This window comes from Gasterosteus aculeatus, chromosome 6 (genome assembly GCF_964276395.1).
Source record: "Gasterosteus aculeatus chromosome 6, fGasAcu3.hap1.1, whole genome shotgun sequence".
NCBI classification, from domain to species: Eukaryota; Metazoa; Chordata; class Actinopteri; order Perciformes; family Gasterosteidae; genus Gasterosteus; species Gasterosteus aculeatus.
The window spans coordinates 14,256,524-14,284,308 of record NC_135693.1 but is presented as its reverse complement, the minus strand read 5'-3'; the positions used below and the strand labels follow the sequence as shown (position 1 = coordinate 14,284,308).

The following is a 27,785-nucleotide window of genomic DNA, read 5'->3' as shown; positions in this document are numbered from 1 at the left end:
GATCCAACTGCATTTCACGGAACACTGAGGGTTATTATCCTGCATACTAAAGTTGTTCATATTTTAAATTATTGTCTCATCCGGTAAGTAGGAGATGATAAAATTCCCTTCTGCCTCCATCTACCCTCATATTATACTTTTCTATGTGCAGGCAGAGAACAAATACGCACGCTTCCGACGAGGATGTTCTATGAAGGTGTGAGTTCAGCCATTCAGTCCCTCGCATCCAGCATGATGACGAGGCAGGTAATGATGCACTTCCCCCAACCTTTGACCCCATCAGATGCTTCTCATGACTGATCACTGTTTCCGCCGTCAGTTGATTGCTCTGACAGGAGAAGGAGAGGTTGTTATTTTCCTTTCTTTCAAAGTCTATTTTCTGTTCCGCTCATTGATTCGGCTCTCTAGGTGCATTCCCGACACGCTTGAGGGATTACATGCCTCCCGTCCACCGTCAGCAAATAGAAACTCTCTCTCTGTCCATCCGTCCATCTTTGAGCGGCTTCATCCTGTCCGGCTCCAGCGCCAATGGCTGCTCGCTGAGAAGCGTTGGCAGTCAGCTGCTCGGACCAGCCACTTGGATCAGCGCATTCCTAAAAAAGCTCAGAGGGGTTGCCGTATTATAACATGCAATGCAGTCAACACTTTTTTATGCACTACGCTCTTGAGTGTGATTTTATAAGTGATTTAAAAAACAAAAGGAAACATTTTTCTCTTTTTAAAGTATATTTGGTGTTTGTTGTTAGATTTTTATTGGTATCAATTAAACAGGATGCAAATAACATCTAAATAACATCATTCTTATTATTTTGTAGATGATTTTTAAATATTATAATTGAAATTCATTTCCATATTCCTATCAGTTACTATGTTCATGGTCATGTTTTTATTTGTAATACGGAAATTCAACGAAATCGAAAAGGCCCCAAAAAATGCATTTTCCTTTTTTGATAAATGTATTTGGCTTTTGTACATAGAGACTAAAAATGTGAACTTATAAGTGCTTGCAAGTAAGATGCAGATGAAAAGGAAAGGAGAAAGATATAGAGAGAACCATGGGCTGTGAAAGAAAGAATCAGAAATAGAGGAAGTAATATACTGCAGGAATCAAACGCTGTGGCTGCTGGTAAAATCAAAGCCAAATAGAATCAGCTGAGCAAAATGAAACCGACCGGGAAAAGGGACGGATTTGGGATCAGGTTACTTAGTTTAAATCACTTGAACCTCGACTCGCCTGAGCCTCCGGGTCTCGACTTCATGGCAGTAATCACCTTAGAAGGAGCGTAGAAAGAGCTCAACCACACTGCTGCTGCCGAGGCCTGCTCATGGTCCATGGTCCATCCCTGCTTCGTCTAAGATCTACCAGCTGATCGCAGCTCTACAACTAATACTGTATGATCATTTCACCTCTAGCTTTCAATAGACATACGAGCACACCAGATCACCTTTAGTTGAAAATGTTTTAATTGCAATGTAGAAACAGTAGAAAAATGCATAATATTGCACATAATCACTAAATTGCACTTTCTTGAGTTACAGAACTTTGCATGGAAATTGGTGACCTGAACAATGTTTTCTACTGTGTAGTCGATGGGAGGCCAGTATGAGTCTTCCTGACAGTTCTCAGACATTTAGCAGTCCCTTAATCTGCATGAGAGCCGCTGCGTTAAAATTACTTTAAATAAATTCCTTCTTTATCACAACGTTCAAGTTCAATATCACTGCTACATTCTGATGTGTTCTTTTTTTTTTTTACTTAACCAAAGCTGCTGGCTACAATTCCCTACATGTGTCTGCTGTAAGAATGCTACCATCCTCCATTAGTACTGTAAAGCCCTTCTAGTCTTACAAGTTCAGTGCACAGTTGTTAGTTTTTACAAGATGGAAATCGGAGCTAAATGGAAAAAATAAATCAGTATTAAAATAACCAGAATTCAACTCCTGGCTGACATAAGCGTGAAATAAATGACCGAGGAGTAGATTATACTTAATTATTAGAGCTTTGCTGTGAACCAATGCGTGACTCAGAGAGATCTCAGAGAAATGTCACTTTTTGTTGAATAATTCCAAACTCAATAAAACCCTTTTTAAGTTATAATAGAAAACATTCTGCATTGGAAGTGGTCAAACTATGTATTGTTAAATAGAATTTGACCTGACCCAGAAAATGTTGTTACAAGAAATGTACCTGGCTCAAAAGAAAGGGCCTAAACAAACATACGCATTCATGTTTTTTTTCCTTTTAATTTGATTTCCATTCACAGTACTTTGCTGAAAAGATTGAAACATCCTAAAATATAAATTTTGAATATACGAGATAGTGTAATCAACAGAGAGGACGGGACGACTGAGGCAAAGTCGGCAGGCTAGTTGGTCGGTTGCACAGTGAGCTAAAGAGAGAGAGAGAGATAAAGATAAAGGGACAGCGGTACAAAGAGAAGAAGGAGACAGCCGTTATAACCAAAGGCAGGCGGACGTTGAGTCGGACAAACAAACTGAGCCGGATGTTAATAGACCACGAGGAAGAAGAAAGAGAATAGACAGGTCACAGGAACACAATGCCATGAACCATACGGCGTTTCAGTCTTTCACGCATGTTCCTCTCAATAGCCAAATGTTTGTGCTTTGCCGTGGCCGGGGCTAATGTCCATTCAAAGATAATAGCTCACTCACAAAAGGCCCCTCACATGGCGCATCCTCTTGTTGCCAAGCAATATGCTCTAAGGGGAAGAAGACAAAAAGTGCATCGCATTGGAAAAGGCAAAAACAAAGTCATATATATGAAACCCTGAGCTGCATTAAAAAAACCAACCATCTTTACAAAGCTAAGAATCAACTCGCTCCCCCGGTGCTCACCTGGGTTTTGCGGCCGTGTGTCCATCCTCTTCACCCAACAAGCCAGAAAAGGGTTTGAAGGACTCTAAAAAAAATGTTTCGTCTCTGCTCTTCCAAGCTGACTTAATGTGCAGTCTCAACAAAGAACCCCCAAATGAAGCGGTTTCTGACGTCGTCCACCCTCATGCGTTGACCACCACCTCTGAATATTCCCTCGTCCATTATGGAGAGAACCTCAGGGGTTTTCATGTGCCCGTGGAAAAGGCTGTTCCAAAGCTTTCAAGCTTCTGTCAAAGGAACCAGAGTTTCCAGCGGGCATGCTTTTTGGACTCTGTCTTGGATTTGCGTTTCGGGGTGGATGTGAATACTTCATTGGAGTAAGGGAGAGCGGGGCATTGTTGGCTGTCCAGGGGGCAAAGTCTCTTCATCAGGGGCAGTAGCTTGTCCTCCTGCAGTTTGAAGTCCAGCTCGACGCTGCAACACAAGCAGAAGAGGCAGATTTTGACATCATTTTCATGACGTTAGTTCAGTATTTATTTATATACAGTACCAGTAAAAAGTGTGTCCAAACTTTTCACTTTTACACCATATATATATATATAGTTTTTTTTTTTATATGTGAAGTCCACTGATGTCCAGATGGAGTCTTGGACGGAGGCGAACCGCTCAAATGCACTGACAGACACCCTGGCAGCACATATCTCTAGCAGCACATACCCACATTTTAGAGACTCCCCCGAGTAATAGACTCTGCATTGTGTCTGTATTTTTTAACATCAGATCTGACATCAGACCTCCATATCGTAATCCCAGGCTGGTCATCGTCTGATTTGTTTCCGGCGCCGTAGTTTAACTCTCTCCCTGATTAAATCTCCCAGGGCTGAGAATAAATGTAGGGCTTTAATCCCATCCAAATGAAACCACCGAGAGGCTCAGCACATCCTGATTAACTGCCTGCATTCAAGCAAGGGATACATTTATTATTATACACCATCTCTTTTCACTCTACTGCTATTGATTTGCAGTGACCTGTTAATGTATTTATTGTTGGCGTATGCAATAAATTGCGGTGCCATCCGTGTGAAAATAGAATAATTAAATCATCTGCCACGTGGATGGCAAAGTGAGCCTCTTCATCAAACCGCACCTGATACCAACGTGTCCTGTTGCTTTTTTTGCTTTCATTTCATTCAGCATTTTTGTAAGCACAGTAAACCGCGAACCTTTGGAGCTTATTTCTGTCGTTCAAACCCGCAAAGGATTAAAGGTGGCGCGGAGTGAGGCTGCTGAGAGAGATGACGTCCGACGCGTGAAGGTCAAACACGTGATCTCCTCCTTGTTCGCCGGCACACAAATAGACGCCAAGGCACAAAGTTGGCCTGAGAGGGTGAACGTTTTGATGGGCAGCGCAATTAGTTCGCCGAGGGATGCGATGTACTCAAAGTGACAATGAGTCCCGGGAACTGTCCTCACCCTTAAGATAAGTGTCAGTTAAGAGCAGAGCTCTATTAAAGCCTTCAGGGGGGGAAACGCGTGGAGGGCTGGACAGTATTTTGGCAGGTGGGGACTAAGAATCAATGCTCGATTATCAAAGAATCAACGCTCGATTACATGAAAGTCAAAAAGGGTCTTTGGCCGCTTGAAACGCCTCATTATTAATATTAAAACGTACTTTCAACCGTGTTTTGCTGTATCACAACAAAACCTCTTTTAGATATTGCTTTGTTCGTTTGTTCTTGGCTGCTTTTTCCACATTTCCAAGTAAACACCTCTTTTTGAGATTACACCGAAGCCTTTATCTTAGATGGAGCTGCTTTTTCTTGCTGTAAGTGATGCGCACATCTCTTATTCATATCAGCAATTATTTCCTTTCCTCCAGCCTTTACCTCTATTTGCATCTTTTGTTTCATGCTGGGAAAAACTAAGTTCACCACTGCTGTTTAAAGAATGTCGACTTGACAGAAAGCAGAGCCGAGTCACAGCGGAGCGCAGCGCCGAATAGCCTCAGCAATCATTAAGCAATTAATCACTCGGCAGATCACTGCAATCGCTCGTACGCCGCGTCGAGATGCCACGGTGGGCAGCGCTGCACGACGCAGGGGCCCTCTGCAAACAAAAGCCCTGTACCTAAGATCGTCTGCCTGCAAAAGCAGGTTGAAGCAGCTGGAGACAGGGAGGCTTTTCTTTCTGGGACATTCAGCAAAGCAGATGAATCATCTCTTTAGCGCCGCAGCGTGATTAGCTGTCGCTGTGAACAGCGGCGAGCCGTTTGTTTGTCTGTGGCCGTGGTGTGCCGAGCGCCTGTTCAATGATTGTTGTACCTGGGAGGGATTCATGCCGCGGTGAGATGTCTTCTTGCTTTTACCTCTGTTCTTTCTGCTGCCGGCGTCAAAAGTAAATCCCCCCTCTTGTGATTTTCCATTTTGGTCGTTCAAAGTTTGAAATCTCCACTTGAAGAGATGAGTGGTGCAGAATAAAAAATCTGTGAGAGACTCAGTTATTTCCTCCACTGACCAGTTAACCAGAACCCCCCTGCGCGTCATGCTGATCAGATGCAGAATATTTCCCTGTCGTGTATATATCAAATATGGAAGCCATTGTTATTGTCTATTAAGCATCCTTCCAATTTCATGCACAAGAAACACCCAAATTCGTTAATGAGAACAAAACAGAATAAACAGTCTCGACTTGATTGTTTACCAAAGAAAAAACAGCTCCACCATCTCAGCACGGGTTACAAGTGCTAATTGGCTCCTTGCATCTCATCATATTGCTTCCCTGAACTTAACTGTTGTTCAAAGTCATTGTTAGTTCCAAATTGGAAACAACTACGCTTTGATTAAAAAGCTAGTTTTTCTTTCAGCGCGGCACACGAAATAGGAATACAATCCTTGAGGGCTTTGATCTGAGTACGTTTGTTAAACCGGGCTCACCTGCTGTGCACTCATGGTTTAATCGGTGGAAGGCCACTTGAATCTGGCTTCAGATAATACTACTAGTACTACAACAACTAATACTGATAAAAAAGAAACATCTTGCTCTTGTGATATCTAGCCAGGCAGATTTTGTTTCAATTAATAAAGATGTTTTAAAATCTGAACCATTTAGTTTGGTTAAGATATTATAATTCTCCCTGTTTGTATGGGAAGCTGTCAATTGGCCTCAGTAGACTTACTTGTATGGTTTGTTTACCGATTTTATGAAAGAAGATAAGGTGTTTTGATGAAACAAAGCTAAACTGCTAATGAATCCTCCATCCAAGTGATTTTATTGATCCGACCTTTTAGGCCAAGTAGAGGTTAATTTAAGTATTTTACACACCATTTTATATTCTCGGCTGTAACGATGAAGTATTTTGAATATGCCACCGCTCGGATTTGTGCCCCTGACTGATCTTTTCTCCTTGGCGATGCCAGCAGGCCCTCATGCATATTCCATAGCTTTCAGAGCTGTCTAACGTGCCAAAATTAGGGCCAACACGCAATTTCTCATTAACAAAGTAAAGCCTGAAACAATCTGCATAACTAGAAGTCACCAGAGATATAGGAAAGACTCTTTTGTAGTGTGGTCCTCATGGAATCCCCCTTTTCCTCTGGTGTCACAGTAGCTATTCTCTTATTTTATGGTACATCCAGCCTTTCTGTCTTTCTCATGTTGGCCCTATCTGTTGCCCTGACGTAACTGGAGTGTGGTTAGAGACTGTCAGGGCTTAGCCGAAGTCTCGATAAGAACCTAAAGATTGACCACCGGAGCTCAGCAACTACTCAAGTCTTGAATTTATCGGACACACTGGAGATGCTGACTGCTCTAAAAATGAAGTGCTGCATCTCAGCGGCTGCTAATCTCCGTCGTCAGTCGCCGAGGGGTAACTGTTCAGCCCGATTGTAGTTTCACTTGACTATTACAATTACAGGGCTGCCGGTTTTGGTAATGAGGTGAAGTAGTTTAGTTACTGATTCTGATAGTTGTATTTAACAGTAAAACGCACATCTGAAAGATGAAGGGGGCAACAATAATGTCATGAATTTTTGTTTTTCTCTCTAAAAACATTGATTGGTTTTGGAAGGTTTGTGTTGCTGGTGATTACTAAAAATCCCTTTTTGCAGAATTTAGGATATTCATGACAATTGCTTGGGCAGAAATAGATAGGACTGTGACAGTGTGCTGCTTTGCTTGCCAAGAGACTCCGCTATATTCACTGACTTATAAGCCAACTGTGATCTGAAATAAACAACATTTAATGAAACGGAGCACAGATGAAAAGATAATCTTCCACATTATTAGTACTCCGCAGAGTGTGTCTTCAATGGGATTTCATTACCTTACCACATGCTATGGTTTACTGACAGCAGACTGGGGGCAGTTTGTTTGCCATCAGAAATCGTTCATCGTTCAGGTTGTTAATTAAGCCGAGCTGCTTCACCGACACACAGAGTTGGCACAAGATAAGATCAGTGAGGTAGAAAAGGAGAAACTCATCTCGGACGTTTCTTCGCTCCTCTACACGGCGGGTGCATTGCTTTAGTCCCACATACGATGCTGCTGTTCCATCTATAATGTTTGATCTTCTGTGCTACAAAACCCGAATGCACCCTAAAGCCAAAATGCATCAACAGTAAGAAATGATTGAACTAGTGGTTCGGTCAAAAACACACGACAGACATTTCTACCATGGTATTTGTTTGGGTAAGAAATGTGTTCTGCTTTTAAACCCTTGGAATGAAAAGCACTCTTATTTACAGTTGTGGCTAAACAGATGAAAAAAATGGTGATCAATAGGGAAAATACATATATATATATATATATACACACTTAATTGTTCTCCCTGTATACTGTATACTAAATCTCATCATATACTGTAAGAATTATCCTGAATGTGTTGTGAGAAATGGGTTTTTTATTCACTAATTTCACAAATATGTTGGGGGCCGTTAAAGATAAGTTCAACGATGTCAAAGGCATTTTTGTTCTTTCTGTTGAGAAAATTCGAATTATCTCCACGTGACACTCATGGCATGACTCAACATGCGATGCTTGCAGAATAACAAATCCGTGAGGTCCATTTCTTTCTCATCCCGCTGTATCTGATACAAAATGAGTACCCTGCTTTCAAGTCCCAGTATCGTTTTCACACCGCAATCTGGGTCAGCCTGACAATGTCCTCGTTGAGGGAGAGGAGAAGGAGAAGGAGGCTTCTCGTAGGAAATATGAAATAAAGCAAAAATCCGGAAAAAGGTTATGGAGGAAAGGGCGGTCGTCTTTACTTTGCACAAAATCTCCCCGGTCAAGTGTCATCATGACTCAACTAGAATAAATGTTTTTTTAAAATTCATTCAAAATCATACATTTCATTGTATTGCTGTTAAAACCAACCTGTTTTGTCCAGTTGTCAAGGTCAAGTCTCTGTTTTTTAAGCTACGTTCATTCACTTCCATCTGAAACCGACCGAGAAGCACCACTGTACAAACGTTATATCCTGAGTATTTTCTAAATCGCTGTCCGTTTCCTGTTTGAAAAAATCTTTAAGGTTTTCAACCGCAGAATCTTTGTGAAGTGACAAATGACAGGATGAAGCTTTATGGGAATTCCCAACTGCTTCTGAGCCATTGTGCAACTTAAAACACGTGACATCACAATTTTTTTTTAGAGAGAGAAAATATTTTTCTTTGGGACAGGACAGCGTCCTCATTCTCCATAACAGGTTCCACTTATTTCTTGGTCCTATCTGATTCACTTCCTACTGCGGTGTGATTACTTATTCATTACAGCCGCACATTCCGCAGAATAATCATTTTTCATCATCCATTGTACTGTAGAAAAACACACTACAGTGCAACACCTAAACAGTACTGCTGCTTCTTTTAGCGCTTCTTCCCAAATCCCCCATGATCCTTTTTACGATTCATCATCCAACATTTCTTGTTGTCTTTTTGAGCTTAGTACGATCAATTTATCTCCATATATTTTCTGCACAGAAAAGCATCACTGACCCAAACACCTCATGTGGGCATCTTCCTTTCACAAAAAAAAGCATTTCATGCAGAATTAATGACACAGATATCAATGATTGTGTAAAGGGCCCACCTGTAAATGATGCATGCGCTGTTTCGACAAGTGTCACAATTTGCTGTGTCTTGTCCTGTTCGGTAGGTGAGCCTGTAAACAAAGAGACGAAAAGATACGTGTGATCTCCGGTGACAGACTTGAGCTTCCATTTTTCGGCACCTGTGGGCGTCAGCTATCAGGGAAAAAATCTGTTTAACTTGTTTTTGTGCTCATTGTTGTTTATTCCCAACAGTTGAAAATGCAGCAGGGGCTCCGATCCTGCAGTTCTCTCCGATTTGGTTAATCAAGTGTGCAGGCTCGCTGATTTTACATAACAGGATTACCTGGCTGTGCTACGACATACTTATGAAATGCGTGCTGTGTCTCTATTTGGTAGGCAATGGAAAGTAATAGCAACTAAATGCCGCATGAATGGTGTGTTGTGAAAAATCAATACCTTTACGTTGCGTGTTATACTGTGCAGTTTCTTTTTCTTTTTTTTTTACTTCTCATCTAACTCAATTTGCTACAGACATAATGAAAAAAAAAAGAAATCAGCGAGACAAATTGCATCTGCTCTGTTCATTTGCATAGGAACACAGTCCTAAGGGCCTGTTTTGTCTTTACTTTATAAGACTTGCAATTTGTTATGTCGAAAGACGTCAAGAAACGACGGAAGCCATCTCTCAGGCACGAGGAAGATATATGCCAACACATGTTAAAGATGAAGTATTTAACTAGCAATGGCTTTGTTGGAACGCTTTACGCATATTTCCTTATTTTAGTCTAAATAAACATGCAGGTCCGCATATTGTTATTTGCCCTAGAGGTTCCTGCACGCAATAAATCACGGCTGCATTGGTCCGGGGATAAAGGGAGGAGGTCTGTGTCAGAGGTGCACATGTAATTATTCACCGTCACAGCAGCCCATCACGCTGTGGTGATGTCATGCGGAGGGCAGGGGAGATTGGGGAGGGGGGGGCGCTCACCGTGACACGAGAGGTGACCTCATCGGGGGGGGGGAGATAGAACAGCGTGTGGATCGAAGACGCTGATGGGGTCTCAAGGTCAACGAGTTCCTCCATCCTGCCTCGTTCCCAAATGAAGTGTCTCTAAGCAGCTGTGAGCAGGAACAGTAACTCACTGCACGGACTCGGTGCACACTCCTGCTGTGCTGCCGGATCTTCTCGGTACGTCTTGGTAATTTAAAGAGCTACGCTCTAATAATCAAAGCGCATTAACCTAAATTCAAAATACTGGTGTGTAGAAACCCAGTCCTATTTTCTCTCTCAGGGTGAAACGCTCATCAACCACTGAAAGAGGCGCCATGTTAAAAAAGCTGAAAAAAGACTGTCACAAAGATTTAATAGATGTTTTATCGGACCTTCTAAACCTCAGAATTTCATTTGCTAACCTCACTACGTTTTTTTTTTCTTTTTGGCACGGATTAACTGCTGTGTTGTCTGCCCACGTCAGCTGTCCTGGGATGTGTCCTGCCCTCGTCATTCTGCTTTTACTGCCTGCACACGTGGTCACTGCCCTGCCAGAGTACCGCACATTATTTTGTTTCTTTAGTTACAACCTGTGGTCAAAGACTACATTCATTTGAATTTCATTTCATACCATGAAACGTGACGTTCATAGCGACCCTAATATATGAATACAATCATATAACAGCATGTTATCAATGCAGTTTAAAAGAGTCGTCATGCAACACGCATCCTTTCAAATAAGTATTCCAGTATGGGCCGTTGTTATTATGAAAAATGGTAAGTAGTCTGTTTGCAACTGTTTAATCTTATCTGAGAAGCACTCGGGGCGAATGACCTTGAACACCATAGATTATGTAATCCATTCAAACTGGTCAAAGTTTTAATATATATTCAGTTATGCTGTGATTTAGTAATGAGGCAAAACTGTTTTGTGATCAGTGACTAACATCAAATATTATCAAGTGTCACTGAGCCACGTCTACCCACAGCTGGACGCGTGACGGTAAAAAGAAAGAATTGTGATGTTTAAATAATAAAAGGCTTATATAAGTTTGGCACTTTAGATCAAGTAAAACTTAAGTGTCTAAATGACCATCGTACACATGATGAAGGCCACCTGTACTTGAATGAGAATTTTAAATTAGCACGATTACCATCCTAGAAGTACAATATAGAGCTGTGATTCCTGTTTCATTTATCCACAAGTGTTCATCATGAAAATGCCAATGAGTCACATAAAAGGTAAATATAAACTTTTCTTTAATACCTTCAGCAGCAGAAATATGGGGCGTGCTAAAGCCAAGCAAGAGGGGAAAGAAAATAAACTGTTAATGCTTTGTTACCTGAGGGTTGTACTGCTACTGAGTGGAAATAATTCCACATGAAAATAGCTCAATATAATGCATCGCCACAGCAATTATATTGAAGGGCACTTTCTCATCAATCATGAGGAAGTTTCAAGGGGAAGTCTCTTTCATGAAGGTGTACAAAATAATACGTGCCACTATCGAAGGCATCGCAATAGCGGATGGTTCCCAGGAAAGCGACTTGGATAAACCTGCATGTGAAAAGGGCGCCCTCTCTTCCCAGGATATGACACTCTCAAGACATCCAAAAGACGCAAGTTAGCCATGAAGACACACAGGCAAACACATCACTGGCCTTGTTACATACAAAGTGTGTCCATGCCTAAGAGAAAACCAAGAACATTTGTGAATGCGGCAAGTTCCCCCCCCCAAAAACACTTGTACGACCCACTGAGGAATGAGTCTGTTCGTAGGAGCACTTCTTGCATGATGCTCAATGTGTCCACTGCTTTGCCGTTAGTTAACTTCATCCTTTTGTCACTGCGCTGGCTATCGTGCATTTATCCCCGGTGAGAACACGCTTTCACTGGACTCATCCGGAGGTGTCGTCTTTACAGGTGGCGCTGCACACAGGCAACATTGAAAGGGGGACGCAGTGTGGAGCGCATGCTTTACGTCATGTACCTGCACCTCGCTAATAACTCAGAAAGAGCACAGCACAGGGAGAGCATTACAGCCGGCAAGGTTTTGTGGAGATGAAAGGCAAAGTGTTATGAGGCTGCACTAATTGGGCCTTTACAACCAACATCCACTGAGCCACACTGGGTGTGCCTTATTCTCCCCCAGATATGGAAGACATACAGTTTGCTTTGTGTTGCTATGGGTTTTTAGATATGGACTACATTGATTCTTTCAATAGTGCACTAGCAGTCTGCCTGTGGACACGGTTTGAGTACCTTATAAAGATTGTTAAGCCTGATGTTGCCTTACACATGAAATAAGTGGATTTCTCCACACATTGGAGGATCAATGGTCTGTATTGGCTTTTACCAAAAGTCCAGGAATCGTTATCGGCCCCACAACAGATGGAGCCATCCCTACTGTACAGATCCCTTAAATGGTAAACAGAAGATAAAGTAGCAATATTTGATCCCTTGACTTTTATCAAGGGCCGTCACGAGGTTAACGTTTCTTTCTCCGATCCTTCAGTTTACAGGCGACACGTGTAAACATGAAGCCAAACGCAACAACCTCAGGTGCACTTTTTGTGCTAATTAGCATATGTTAGCACGTTATCACACTAAAATAAGATGGGGAACATTATACCTTTCAAACACATTAGGATTGTCATAAACAGTTTGTTATCACTCTGAGTATTTAGCTGCTTCATAGAGTCTCTGGCCTTGATGTAGACTCTTTGTCTTGTTAAACCACCATGTGTGTCGTTTACAGCTAAAGTTTTATTCTTGTAGACGAGGACACCGTTGTAAAGGGTCATAGTAAAATTGCATAGGCCTACTGGTCAAAAACGCATCTGAAACAAAGAAATCAAAAGCGGGAAGAAACCTCAGCAGTCAGACAAACATGCAGGTTATGAATTCCTCATGCCTGAATTTAAATAGAATAGAAGGCATATCACACGCCAACTCAACTGTCACAGTTCAAAGACCAATTTGCTAGTTGCATTTTGATCATACTTGCCGCCGGCTGCTTTTCATTTGAGATTAGGGATTATTGACATAATTTCTATTTCTCTCGTTCAAATAAACCAGTTGAAATAATCTGACGTGACCGTTTACAAAGAGTCGACTGCCTGCATCTCTCCTTGTTCTGCTGTGCTCCCAGAGAGTCGAAATCCCTTCGGTGAGGTGGTTGCTATAGCGCAAAGAAATCGCAGCCAAAGCAACCACACACGAGACACACTGCACACTGTATGTTTGGATGCATGTATAAAAGTCTGCAGAGAAAAGCCCACTCACCCCTCTCTCTGTGCTTCACCTTTCTCCAGCTCCTGAATGACTCCAAGTAGGACTTTGATGGTCTCCTGGCTCGAGCTGATGAGGTTTTCCATGGCCTGCAGCTGTGCTTTGATATCCTTGTCTCCAGATAAGGGCATTATCTGCTGGCTGCTCCTCATGCCCGCGGCTCCTGTGTCTCTTGCAGGAAAGCCTTCATCCCCACCACCCGTTTGCTGGAGTTTAGAGGAGGCCGACGCGTGCCTCGTTCGGCACTGCCCTTGGGACTGCGCGGAGCATTTGGCACTATGGGGAAGTGTCTGCGACTGCTGTTCGCTGAGCTGCGCGCCCTTTTTCCGTTTACAGCTCGCAGACGGGCTTCCTGAAGACTCCACCTCTGTCAAAGAGTTCCAGGCAACAGGGCCCGTACCCTTTGGCTTGCTCTGCGATAACTCTGAGTTAGCCAGCTGGCGCTTCGAAGAAATGCCGCCGCCGTCCGTGTCTTCTTTGGGTAATCCTTTGTGTTTGGTCCTGGTCCCACTGACCTGGTGCTGGGTCTCTGTCTTGGATGCAGGGCTGCTCGGGTGACACTCTTTGAATTGTGACGATTCTGGACGAGCGGGTTCGTCCACACAGTTGGCGCTGGAAAGCAAATCCTCGGTGTCACTGCTGCCGTCGGAGTGGTGAAGCAGTGCTGTTGTCTGGCCCACAATCTCCCCTTTGTACTCGGAGGAGTCCCCCAAAGGTCGCCCATCCTCTCCCTCCGTCTTTATGTCACTCAAAAAACCATTGTTTTGTCTCTTATAATCTTCCACCAATGCAGTGTGTTTAAAAGTATGTCCCTTTTTCCTCTCAAAAGGGAAAGTCTTGTATCGCTTGGTGAGGTCGGGCGACGTCTGGACACCCGTGCTCTTCGTCACGTTTGGAATAGAGCGTCTAGCCGGCATGGTCATGTACTTTCTCTGCGTCACTTTGCAGGAAATGGATCTGGAGCGTTTTCCCCGATGCTCATTCTGAGCTTCACAAATGTCCCTGAAACGCACTTGTAAGGCCTTGTTTCTCTTCTTTACCTGCTGCTTGCCTGATAGTGGTCCGGACTGCGCATCAAGGTTGTGTGATAGGCCTGTTTCTGAATCGGATTCATCTGATATTGAGAGGACGTATTTACTGTCTTCTTTGCTCACCATAATTCCTGAAAAAAGGTAAAGGACAAAAGATTGTTACTCTGCCGCATAATGTAGGTTTGAAAGAATATGTCCATCAATAATATACTATAACAAATTAGCCTCGGGAGAGAAGAGATAACCAGGAAGCTTTCAAGTTAAATCATCAGTGTTGTGTAAAAATAAAAGATACACACTTTCTTGAATAATTTAACAAGATTATAAAATATATAAACTACTCGCAATTAATGCAACTTAGCAACAACTTGCAGAATCCAAAGCATCTATGTGATGTTTCTTTCGCAAATGCATCTTTGGAGGTTTTTATCAAGTTTTTATACGGCTCTGGAAAGTAAAACCAATGCTTTTGGTTCTTAAACGTGTTTTTCTCTATCCAGCAGGAGGCGACTGTGGATATGTATGAGAGAATGAGCCTACGTATCACTTGACTTATTACATAAACATGGTAAACATTAAAATATGGTCTCAGCGGCTAGTTTTAAGACTTCTGTAAAACAGCCTAATGTTCATTCAACGATCTAGAATCCAGACCATTGCGTCAGTATAAAGCCTGTTATCATGTTTAATGTGACTTAATGGGGTTCAAGAGATGTCTGTGTGCACGGCTATTTCATTAACAATGGGCCTTCCAAAACCGCCGACTGCGATATTTTCTTTTAGCTTTTGTTTATCAAATGCATTAAAACTTATTTATTTAGTCATTAACATTGTTTTCAAATAGCGATGCCCGTGTTTCAGCTTAAAGTGTTTTGGGCTTAATTGGTTTTGTGGCTTATTTCCCCCTCAGCTCCTGTTATTTTGTAGGCCTCCTGTTGGATCACTGCAGACAGGGTAACACGAGTTTAAGTGATTTAAACACACTGTGACCTTGCTGATACACTCAGCTGCACTCATTAGCAACTTCAAGTTTCCTTGATGTAGCGTGACACTTACGGTCATGCTACATCCAATTTCACAAGACGTAAGCCATATTTATGTGCATTCATCTGCGTTTAAATAGAATGATCGCCACACTAGGTGATGTTTTGTAAAGAAACAGCTGTGGGGAAAGTAAGGTGTTTGGGATGTAATATATTCCCCTTGTGGTCAGATGCCCCCGGCAGAGGAAATGACCACACAGCTTCTATAGCCCACACATATTAGACTCTACTTAACAGCCGGGGATGGAGTCCTCCACCCGTATCCACCTTTAGGCTCTGTTTAAACTTCCTTCGGGAGGAAATGTATTATCTTCACTCCTCAATCTCTGCTGTGCCCAGCGGAGTGACGAGGTCACAGCTCAGACACCAATTACAAGGTCCGTATGTACTCAGCCATCACAAAATGAATGGGTTTCCCTTGAGTTGGCTGATCGAATTGAACCTTAAACGTTAAATGCTTACGGCTCACTGATAGTTACAACTGTTTAATTAGAGCATCTTAAGGGAAAAAGTTTAATAACATGACATAACATGTGGGAAATCTCCAAAAAGTGTTAAATCACAACCTGCTTTGATCGCGTCAAGGCACTAAAAATGACATTCATAATACAACAGCTTGCTACTGTCACTCGCCATGCAGAGCTGTGTGATCAAATGAGAAATACTGCATGTTCTGTCTCACCTGTGATGAAACACGGTTCATAGCTTGAACAAGTATCATGCAGCACGAGCAAATCTGAATGTGTGACATGGTTGAGAGGAGACATCAGACAGCAGTGGTTAATCCTTTTTATATGACAAGACGGCACGCCATAAATGAACTCCAATGAATCATTCATTACAACAGCAAGCTTTTCATGGTGTCACTGCTCCTCTGAAAGTAATCATGTTTTTTCATTCAGAGATGTTGTAAATCATCTGACTGATCTGGTGGGGAAATTTGAAATGAAAAGTTAGCAGTTTTACGATTGAATTAGTAAAAGGAAACACTTGTGTAGATGAGGTTAATGTTAATTTTTGATATGCCGTTAATCTACATCTTCAGTGCATGTTGAGCTTCAGTGATGCGATGACCAATCGTGTAGAAATTCTTACAAAAGAGCAAGTAACTCAGTGTGATAAATACTTCTGAAAAATCAGAAGATCAGCACTTGTATGCGTTTGTGTGTGAGCGTGTTTTTTTTTTCCTTCTGCATCTTGTGGAGTGTCCCCCCCCCCCCCCCCACACACACACACACACAAACACACACACAGATAATAAAAACCATGGCCTTATTTCTCGGGAGTCCTGACATGTGTTAGACCTTGCAGAGTGTCCTCTGGAACCAAACCCTCAGCTCAAAATGTGGATCAAATGGAATATATTTGGACGCAACAGGGTTTCATGCTGGAGAAACACGGCATGCCGGCAGACACAAGCTCAACCCATCACGCACAAACAATATCAAATGCTGTGTCACACATTTACGTGCAGTTGTTTTGCGGATTTTGAAACCGCTGGATTTTATATTGTAGGTGTGGGGGAGGGGGGTGGCTTGCTTTGAGTTAGCAAGATTGTTAGAAGCGGTTCTGGGAAAATAAATTTCTTCCAACGCTGATTCACGTGCGATCCTTCTTTTTCACACTCAGAAATAACCAATCTCACGCCACTGAAAAGGTAATCGCATCTGCAGGAAGTCTCTTCTGAGCGCGTATGAAGTCTTATGCAGCCACGTAAGGCCTGTAAAGCAGCTAAATGGTAATTCACACAAAGGGAATAAAGAAAAGCTCTTCAGTGAGGTTTTGTTGGAAGTCAGATACACACGTGCGGCGAGACCGACTCGCCACATCAATATATTCAGACGGATGAGCGAGAATCTCCTTCGCCTTCAACATCTTCTATCTCCTCCTCCTTCTCTTCTCGGTGCAAGCTGGATCTCTGCTAATGACCCAAGGTCCTCCCCTGATTTGGCCTCAGCTATCCAAAAGGATTATGAATAATGCATTGACTCTAAAATTGCAAAAGTAATCCTCCCAAATCTCCTTATGTACAGTGGCAGACCACGTTGTCTGTTCCAATTGCCCTTCAGTTCATCACATTAAAATGCAGCATGGGGGGGGGGGGGGGGGGGGGGGGAGCACCTTTTGCTATAGTATTATGACTGTTTTGATATGACCGTAGTGTTGTGGGAACATGGTTGCTTGTAAAGAACGTTATTAAGGAGGTTGGCTCCTTCTTCCAGGAGGCAATAGCAGCCTCTCAACACTGCTGACTCATGATGTATGCCCCATCACAAAACACAGCGTAAGAGGCGGCTTTGCTTGGATCGCCTTACATCCTTGTCTTCATCAACAGAATAATTACTGAAGTGCATCTGTAGGATATTTACATGGGATGACACCGTCACCCACTCTCATTAATGGCTAAGTAATTGGCCTCTAACATTGTAACCTTCACTGAACTATCAACACAAACCGAGGGCATCAAGCAACACAGGGTGTTCATCAATGATACAGCTCGACGTCTGAAAAAAATCTGCTAAAACAAGTGTTTGTCACAAGGTAAATGGTTTGATGCTGAGCTCAGCAGCCCCCCCCCCTGTATTCCACCGTCGCTGTGCAATGTATTCATTTTGTATGAGGGATTTTTTTCCTTGTTATTCGCATACATTACAGAGTGTGACATTGCACCAACTAAGCACGATGGAAAGGACGAGAGATTGCTGCCTTTGTCGAACCCATGAGGTTGTGTCTGCGTACGTGGTCATGTGCAATTGTACTGTGGGGGTTTCGGCTCGTGCACCTTCTGCGTTGCAGTCGTCTTTTTCTAAATACAGTATTGGGTTCTTTGTCTAGTGACAATGTAAGCCGCTTTGGTCCCTCATTTTTTCTATCCTCCATTTTTAAAACAAGTCCAACCCGTTCCAACATGTCCACAGTCACGCACACACAAGAATACACACACATACATGGACCATCTTATTTCAACAGTCTTCCAGAGCTATCGGTACCCATCCGGGCTGCCGGCTACACCTGTGAAAGTTTGCTTCATGACATTGGCATAAAAGATTTATCAGCACTTTTTGTTGTGGTGTATATGCTGTCCTGTGTGCAGGCTGCTTTCTGTACAGCACAATGGTGTGTACTGTCTCTAACAAACCAGAGCCTGTCGTGCATCACCCTGATGAGTTCATTGATTGATCAGGGGTTGAGCCATGGGCGTACGTGTGTACTCGGGTCGTTCTGGAGACTCCGATGTCTATCTCGCATGTAGAAAAGACAATCTAGAAGTGAACACGATTCGGAGATTGGCCCCTTGATACTGGTCCCTTTATGTTTCCTGTAAATTCAGTAGTTAAGGAAAGAAGCGTATAAAAGAGAGGGACGGAGACACAGAGAGGGAGGTGGGGGTGGAGCCAGGAGGCAACGAATGAGAGCACATTTAAGTGCAGCTCTGTGTGATGCAGTACCCTAGAGCTTCCCAGATCACGCATGTCATTAGTCATGATAAGTCTGAATACACTTTCTATGAAATTAGAGAGGCACATGCTCAAGAAATTCAAATTTGACATATAATATGGGCCACCTATAAGGTGCTTTACAATAAATTGGAATAATTGATTGTCGTTCCAGCTGTCTATTACAGCATAATATACAATATAGACTATGATTGAGCACACATCAATATTCTTCATTGTCAAGGCCAGAAAATTCAGTACAAGGATCTCCACAATCAGCCTCTGCATCATTAGATAAGTACTGCATGTCTGGCAAAGCCTGCAAAGACACGCATTCTAATGAGTGAATAAATAAAAGTCAAATTACACCACCATTCATCTTCATTTGCCATTGTAAAGGAAAACCTTGACACGTATTCCTGATTTTCCATTTATGCTTTCAATGCTTGGATGCCAAAATTGCTCCATCCCTTATTTAACCACATCTAAAGCATTCAAGCATCACTAAAGAAGATGATGAAGAAGCATTCGATCACGATTTCTGCACACTTCTTGTTAGCCACTTTGATTCAATTAACATCGTGAGGTAGACTTCATTTATCTGCCACTCTTTTTGCAGTACCATTAACTGTGTGCGCAACTCCACCAAACGAAAGCAGAAACTATTACCTTGAGAAACAGATCAGAGGTGCAAAGGACAAGAACGCGCAGATCCCCTGTCGAGCCGGTGATCATCCATGCAGTCGCTGGGTGCCGGGGTACGGTCCAGCCGCTGGAGCAGCTCTCGCGGGCTGCGGGGGGACCGGGAGAGAGGCAGCCGGCGCGGTGACAGCTGGAGTAGTTGTGGCACATCGGGCAAAGATTCACGTTATCGAGATGAGAGAGAGGGGGGGAAAAAAGCAGAAAAAAAAGACAGTGCCTTTAAAGTCTCATTGGGTCCTCACTGATATCCCCCCCTTTTTGCCTTTTTACTCTGTTCTCCCTTGTACACCTCATTCAAGCATCACTCACACGCATCCCCTGCACTCACCGGGAATGGGCACTCACACGCGCAGCGGAGATCTCCATCTCGCTGTGCCGCTGCTGTTGCTGCAATCCCTGTGCATTCGTGATTGAGTGCATGCGTGTATGTGTGTGTGTGTGTGTGTGTGTGTGTGTGTGTGTTGGGAAGGCAGAGAGAGGGTGGGCTGGTGGGTGGATGGGTGGGTGGATATGGCAAAGGGAGGAAGGAGGAGGAGGAGGAAGAAGAAGAGGAGGAGTGAGGGGTAGTTGGCTTGCTGCTGGGGAAAGTCCGGAGTTGCTGAGCTGCATCATTGGCAAAGACCCCCTTGTCCTCCACAGTCTGGTTCCGGTGACACTGAGCTGTTATATAATCTGAAGGGCTTCAGAAGACGACAGAGGAGGGGGTGGGGGGAGTTTGGAGATGGAGAGGGGGGGGGGGGGGGGGGGGGGGCTGTGAAATAATAATGCATTGTGCTTTTAATTGGATATCTCCTACCCCCCATTACTTTCGTACATCTCTGACACATTGTGTATGAGAGGTGTTGAATGGGCTGAATAGAGCAAAGGAAAAAAAGAGGCTCTGTAGGATTTCAAAGGGGGTGGGGGGGGGGGGGGGGGGGCAGACAAGGTGAGGAGCCAACAGGGCAGCAGTGCTAATGAGAAACTGAGACGAGAGGGAAAATCAAATGATGAGAGAGACTAATAGAGACAGTGAGGCAAAGAGAGAGAGAGAGAGAGAGAGAGATAGAGAGAGAGAGAGAGGCCCAGAGATAAATGTACTTCATTGGAAAACGGGGAATATTTATCAAGCAGAGGTCCTTACATTGAGTGGAAGTTAATGACTTACCCAAATGGCATAAAGTCCTGTAAACCAAAAACGCAATTCAAAAAATACATGTCTTGAGTAAAGGCCAACATCGGGCAAACATAGTGGTGTAATCATGTTTTCATCATCAGCAATATGAGAATCAGTTGATGAAGCTGTCATTGAATAGCTAATACTGCCATGGAGTTACAGTCACCGTTGTTGTAGATCTTGCTACTCAATGTATGCTGTTGTTTGCAGCCAAGTATCTATTTCTGATTTCAGTTTTGTAGTTGAACATACAGAAACTGTGAGTAGGATTCATAATTTTCTTTCTTCAAAAAGACTCAGCAACACTCAGAAATTAGTCTAAAGCTGCACAATATAGCAACATTATTTAATGTCCATACTGGGTGAATATGCATACATATATGCATGTAGATTAGGAGAAGTGTCAATTTTAGGGACATCCAATTTTATACAGCGTCTGATTTGTGCAGATATACAAACATTGATTTTTCAAGAATCGAATCTAGAAAACCTTCTTGAGTAACTCAGTTATTGTGTTATGACATAGCTTCTCTAACAAAGTGTTATATATTTCTTAAGCAGGGTGATATGAAAGGCAAGACGCAGCTGTCTGTAATTAGAGAAACAGCTAAAAAAGGGAAAAATAAAGTGTTTAGTTTCTCTCTTTCCGTCACTGGCAGGTGGAAACAGTTTTTTTTGTAAAAAATCATGCTTCCATTACATTTTGTAGTCACAAGTCTTACCTTGTTAACAACATTGTTTATCACAATTTAAGGAATATTGACAAATTCTTTGATTCCTTGATCGCAAGTTCAAGTCAAGTCTCTTACAGTTGTACTGTGTTCAAGTAAGTGTAAGTGTTCAATCTTCTGCTGCATGCCATCAAGTCTGCCTTGAACACTGCTAAGCTATATTTTCATTTTATAAAAATAATAACAATAATATTTTATTGAATGGAGGATTTCCCAAAGTAAAAAATGTATAATAAGTGAATGTGTGAAGATGTTACCACCTGCTGGGCATTGCTGCCTGTCGCACCTCCTCCGGTGCCCATGGGTCAGCTGCACGGTCATCACCCAGAAACCACCGTTCACCAACGTTTTGCTGCAGGCGATGACAGGGACGTCTCCCTGTGACCGCCTGCAGCTGAAAGTTGTTCTCCCCTGCAGCTGTTGTCTGGGGTTAGGTGTTCTTCCTCCAACACCTAACCTTCCTCCTCAGCCAGAGCCAAAAGCTCCCTTTCTCAGCCTCCTCTGCCAGGTCCTTTGTTGCCCTCCCTCCTCAGCCTCCCTCCCGTCACTCCTGCATCCCTCAAGAGGCGTGTGGTTGACAAACCCAAGAACCCTGTGGAAGCGCGATCTTGCAGCCTTATAAGATGTGCTCGAGGCTTGACTTTGGGGGCATTGCAGAGTGAGCAGCATTCTTCATTACTAAATCACTGGTGAAGGTTCCAAGGACAGGGAAGCGTGTCGTTGGTTGAGCGGCTGAGCAAGCTGAGTCTTGCCTGTGGAATCTTCCACACGTCTGACCAACTGATGTTCCGGTTTGCAATTCCCTCCCAGGTAATCCAGCTTCCTTGTCAACCCTGCGACACCGCCATGATCTTGTAGCGATCTTCCTCCATCCTCGTCACCTCTGCCACCACCATCTCCTTCCTCTCCTTACGGTTGGCCTTGGACCAGAAGCGTGGCGCCTCTCCCCATTCTAGTCCTGCTCTTCCTGCCTGGACTCTGCCCATGATCTCCCGATGTTGCAGCTGACCAACAGCTTGGTCAACCTCAGTTTGGGCGTTCCACTTGCGGCCGGTTGGAACCTTGGCGTTTGCATTCCTTACCGACTGGTCTGTGGACTCCCGTAGTTCGAGAACCAGCCTGGTCTTCTCCTGCACATAGCCCAAACTTATGGATTGCAGTGGCAGCTGCAGTGTGTTCTTCCCAAAGAGACCTGTTTCAGATAGGCCCCGTGGCAGCCCAAACCACTTTCGGATGAAAGAATTGGCTCATCCTATAGGGTGTAAACTTGTAGCACCAGACCTTGTACTTCCCAGGGAGTTGGCTTTGGTCAATCCTTGTCAGGCCGTTGGAGAGATGTTGCATGACGGTTTTCCCTATCTGCTTCTCAGACAGTTCTGCAGTGTACTGCCTCCCCAGGCTTTTGATGGTTTGCTCGGATAGGAGTGGGATGTTTTCTCCTCCAACGACAAAGATGTATAATATAATAAAATATAATAATACCATGTCCACTCAAACGCTAATTGGTTTGCTCTGGCACTCTAAGGCGAACACATAAACGTTCAAACAAAGTGAAGGTGGGTGCGACCCGGATTGGAATTGGGAAGGATAGGTCCTAAAATGAGTCTACCAGTGGATCAAAGTTGTACCATTCCTTGCTTTTGTCAGCAGCCTGCAGCTGAAGAGGAGAGGAGCTGGTCTCAGTAGCCCGCACAATGCTCTGCTTACTGTTGTCTTATTGATTGAATTGTCTGTTTGCCTCTCAGGCCTGCCTGGTCATAAACCCATGGCGAGCTTCTGACTATGGATGCTAATCCAACCTGCCACAGACCACAGATCCCCTCAGTCCCCCCACCAGCCTAATCTCTCTGTATTTAATGAGTGGAACAACACAGAGTTGACAATTAGGGAAAATCCCTTCCTCCACCACTTTTCTTAATCTCTTCTCCACGACGCAGTTTATTGACCTGCCAAGGGCTGTGAGGGGAGTGTCCAGATATGTGCAAAAGACTTTCAGCTCAACCTTCCCTTATGCTTGGATCATTGAGGATAGACAGTACATGCGAACACTGTAAAGTGGTCCCACGCTGCTGAAACTGGGAAAATGTTACTTTGAATGAAGGCTTTGGAATCCGAAAATGTGTGAATGAGAAAACAGGAGATGCTGCACAAACGGCTCACAAACAAACCCTATTTATTTATTCTGGTTGATTTCCTGATCTCTACTGAGTTGTTCAAAGTCTCAAAGGTGAGGGAAATATGCACCTACAAATGCTTTCCTTAGATCCACAGAGCATCCATACGCTGTGGGTGAAAGAGAAATGGTCATAAGCTTATTAAACAGCTATCGAAGCAAACACTCATATAATTTATTTTAAATATTCATTAATATCTATCCACAGTATTCTGCAGGCATCTGGGAATCTGAGCCAGTGAGATCATTGCATTCAACCACAAACACGCATAAACAAGGACAAACAAGGAATGAGGAGCTTAAAATACTCCAACACTACAAATACTTTTATTTGTACTTTTATTTATGCATTGTATTGAGCCAGAGATCACATGTTCTTAGTCACGCTAGTTGTGGCGCAAAAGCACAGTTTTGTCCTTAAGTTGGTCCCCCACTTTGGTGCAGATAGAAACATCTATCTATCTAACTATAGGATGAAATTCCACAAAGAGACATAAAAACAACACTTTTTAAAATTCTGATATTATACAACCTTCATTGATGTACCCAAAAGAGATACACGATCCCCTGACTTTTCACTTCCTAAGTTACCACTGAACTTGACTGATTCATTGGCACCCAGTCTGGTACAAATATGAATGCATTTATCCTTAAACTCTTTCATACATTGTGAGCGTTTTAGCATGCTAATGCTCAACTAACAGCCATGCTGCACAGGCTAACGGAACTAGTAGCACGGCTGTGGACTTATAGATGATCCATCTCTTCCCTACAGAGTAATCGTATCATTTGGGAATTTGCAATAAATCCAGTCATGGACAGACACATATTATCCACCTCCCACTGCTAATGTAGACACACACACAAGAACAACACACCGTGTTGAACCCTGATGGTCCTTCTACGACCTGCTGTAATGTTAAATGATAGCCTCCTTATTAAGTGGATAATATCTGTAAATGCATTGACTCGTGGTCCTTTTACAAACTGCCATTCCAGTTTTACCCCAACATATAACATTAAAACACAGCACCATTAATCACTATTAATCGCTCTAGAAAATTGGCTTAACTATCTGTAAAAAACCCACAGAGAAGTCAACGCTAATGCTGCTTAGCCCAATTCCATTATGCAACACGGGCACGTAAACTCAAAATAAATAATCAATGTTTTATGGAATTGTTACACAACCCATTATTTCCCTGTTGGCTGCAGATGATTACTGAGTAACTGTGGTGGATAAACAGTGAGATAAATCAATCATAATATGCTGATGTTTTGAAGTGTATCATCAGCATCCCTCTCATCTACACCAGCAATACAACTCAATACGACCCTCAGTCACTCGTTGCTCTATACCTCCTCTTTCCAGAAATTACAGTTCCCCCTTTTTGTGGCACACTCTTGTTCGAGGAGTTTTTGGTGTAATTGGTTGTCAGTAATTCTATTTGCATATGCACTGTGTGCCCATCCCTAGTGAGACTACATTCTAACACAGTTAATCTCGCACTGGGGATTTAGAGCAGCACACTTCCGTTGAATCAACAAACGATACGCACGAAATAAAGAATGGATCTGTTCAACATTTTTATTTTGAGACAGTCAGTTAGGACAATGGGTAAGTATTTAAATGACTGCTACATAGAGTTCATGGTTGCACACTAGTAAAAGAAATGTTTTTGGGAGTTACCAAAAGTCAAGGGATCCCTTAAGTCAGTAGGGTTCATTGTAAGGTAAACAAATTGTGGTCTATTCCATCCAGCACTTTGAGATATTTCTCTGAATGTGTGAAACTTGGATTTTCCGCTGAAGCAATAATAAGAGGCTCTTCAAAGTGATTAGAATGAATCCTCCTTGAATACCTGTTGAAAAATAGAAAATCCATGACATAAATGTCAAGGTATTTCAGTCAGAACCAGAAGTGGCAACCTCATAGTGGCAGGACAGGATTAAAGTATCCACAAGTCATAACATTTCCCCACAATAACTGCGACAGCTTTTGAGACGGAGCCATCTGGAATAGCAAAAAACAGTGATTCCCAGATTTAATTACCAGACTTATTTCTTACTTAAACTAAATGAATAATGTACTAGCATTTTGAGTTGATGCCGGACGCAACAGTTCATTTCCTTTGTGCAAATAATTTGAGCTTATATATATATGGTCTATACGTAATGACTGCCACGATTTAAAGACACTTGCTCCAGTTAATACCATTTGCAAAAAATTGAAAACAGAACGAAGAAATGCTTACTGTTGCAGCCCAAACATCCATCATTTCTATTTATTTTCTTCCGATGATGCCTCTTAATCACTAATAGCACCCAATTCAATGTTGGCATATTATGGACACATTTGCCTCCATATCGTTTCATGGACCTGCAATAGTGCTGACGTGCTGTCCTCAGAGCCTCGACCGTAAAAGTCTTTTGGGGTTGGTGGAGTGGCTATACCTTCTCGTCAATCATTAAATACATAATGGCCCAGATTTTATTTGCTCCGAGTCTGTGTCAACACCAACTGCAGGCTCTGTTTGACATCACACTTCAAAGTGAGAAATGATCTTTGAGCAGAAGTGAAATTGGATGTGCTTGGTTCCCATTTCTCTGCACGTGCACTTCTTCAAACCGGAAGATGTGCGCTGCTCTTCAAAATAGATGAGCTTTTAACAATGTTGTGAACATGGGGTAGATGGAAGAAATCTTAAACATACATGTGTAATTACTTTGAAATAACCCCGCTAATATGCTCTCCATAACTCTCTTCTCTCTTGGTGGGGCCGTCATTTGTGACTCACCAAATATGGCTTTGATGTTTCCTCATGCGTGCAGATGTTATCTGTGCTCATCCAAATGAAATCACTGCAACTCATCATTTTTCCATTTGGCCTCATTGGTAACTAACCCCACTGGCCGTTTAGTGAATCCGATTTACAGACTATACTGTGTGCTGCAGGAGTTTCGGGGTATTAACCCATCTGACACGGCATCTTTGAGCCATGATTCATTACACTTTATTACCATGGAATGCACTATTGACACACAACTATTAGTGTCTTTAATCTTGTGGGCCACTTCAGCACAGCCGCACATTAAAGTCAGAGTTGCCATATCACTTAAGACCATGCAGGCATTTGTATTTTAGTGCTCTGAGCAGTCTAATATATTGCATGGAAAATAACACGTTTATCTGTATTGTTTAAGATATTGTCGCTTGTTCAACTATAATTTTACCCTTTGGGAATAGATTTGTAATTGCATTTTATATTTAATATAATTCATCATTATCTTGTAGGCCGCTGGACCGTACTGCATCATCTATAGCTACCATAAAATGTAAATGGAAGGAAGCATTAACGATTTTGTTTGATAAGGCCCCTGAGCTTTTGTTGAAAATTGCGATTACTGTTTTGCTACTCGCAGCATTATATTTCATGGCAAATTACTCCGTCAAGAAAGTTTTCTTCTCCTTTTTCAAACGGAAAACCGCTAAAATCAATGGAGTGTGTGTGTGTGTATGTGTGTGTGTGGGGGGGGGGGGGGAGGGGTGGGGGTTACCACTTTCTTTCAAACAGCTGGTTCTAAAGAACAATACCTAAAAATGAACAAAAAGAGTAAATGTACATTAAGTGTGTGTGGACGAAGTTAAAAAATATAAAGACGTATCAATAACAATATGCAGTTCATGGTCTGCTTGACCAGAAGCTAAATGATGTGTAGGGTTAAATATGATGTGTGATGACCTGTATCCGGCCAGTCATAGACATGGAGAGGATTGTGCACACGCACACATTCACAGTACCCCAGCATTCACATCACAGTATCATAGTATAAGCAGTCAGTGCATACACAGACTTGCAAATACACATTACCCGGAACAGAAGTCTTTGCTGTCAGGACTGCAGTTGCAGAATACAAATTCTAATCACCGTGTTGCATGAATATGTCTGTTGAAGCCATTTCCACACCACTTTTCTAGCTGGGAGGTGGTGGGGGAATGACTGCCATTACATTTCGTCCTGCACCTCATATCTTGTCCTGCATTGTGTCCCCCAGCAACACGCGGTGGAAGACTGTTCTCGGAAATGCCAGTTGCATGGCAACATTAGCTGGAATAGTTCTCAGACTTTGTCCCGCTGGAACGTGGTTCAAGCCGGCCCCTGTCGAACAGCGGCAGATTACATTGAGGACTTAATAACGGGAGTTCTGAATCACTCGTAGAAATAATCTGTCTCAATTCATACACCCTTTAGATGAGGCCACAGAGCGGCATTACTGGGGAGAAGCTGTCAGATCTGTCGAGAGCAATAGCAAAAGCGCTTACTCATGACTGGTTACACACTCTTGA

The 27,785-nt window shown here is 42.9% G+C and overlaps 1 protein-coding gene across 2 annotated transcripts; it reads right to left on the bottom strand.

The window, feature by feature from the left end:
• Window positions 1-472: 472 nt before the first annotated feature.
• On the bottom strand, window positions 473-19,829 carry insyn2ab (inhibitory synaptic factor 2Ab). 2 transcript variants are annotated; one of them, XM_078104669.1, is made up of 7 exons: window positions 19,706-19,829; window positions 19,345-19,507; window positions 13,159-14,326; window positions 8,920-8,991; window positions 2,857-3,309; window positions 2,674-2,720; window positions 473-593 (listed from the first exon to the last, which is right to left on the bottom strand). In XM_078104669.1, the coding sequence occupies exons 3-5, from the start codon at window positions 14,319-14,321 to the stop codon at window positions 3,126-3,128; spliced, it is 1,419 nt and encodes a 472-aa protein (XP_077960795.1). In that variant the 5' UTR covers window positions 14,322-14,326; window positions 19,345-19,507; window positions 19,706-19,829; the 3' UTR covers window positions 473-593; window positions 2,674-2,720; window positions 2,857-3,125. The 2 variants fall into 2 exon arrangements, with proteins under 2 accessions (XP_077960795.1, XP_040035175.1); XM_040179241.2 differs by lacking the exon at window positions 473-593 and having other exon boundaries at window positions 1,447-2,720.
• Window positions 19,830-27,785: the final 7,956 nt, after the last annotated feature.

What these genes read in the sequence shown, in the direction of transcription:
- insyn2ab (XM_078104669.1), bottom strand. Translation starts at nt 14,321, where the DNA reads ATGGTGAGCAAAGAAGACAGTAAATACGTCCTCTCAATATCAGATGAA. An exon ending in GGTGAAGCACAGAGAGAGGG is followed by an intron (nt 8,992 to 13,158) that starts GTGAGTGGGCTT and finishes CTTTGTTTACAG; the next exon opens with GCTCACCTACCGAACAGGAC. An exon ending in AGCGCATGCATCATTTACAG is followed by an intron (nt 3,310 to 8,919) that starts GTGGGCCCTTTA and finishes CTTGTGTTGCAG; the next exon opens with CGTCGAGCTGGACTTCAAAC.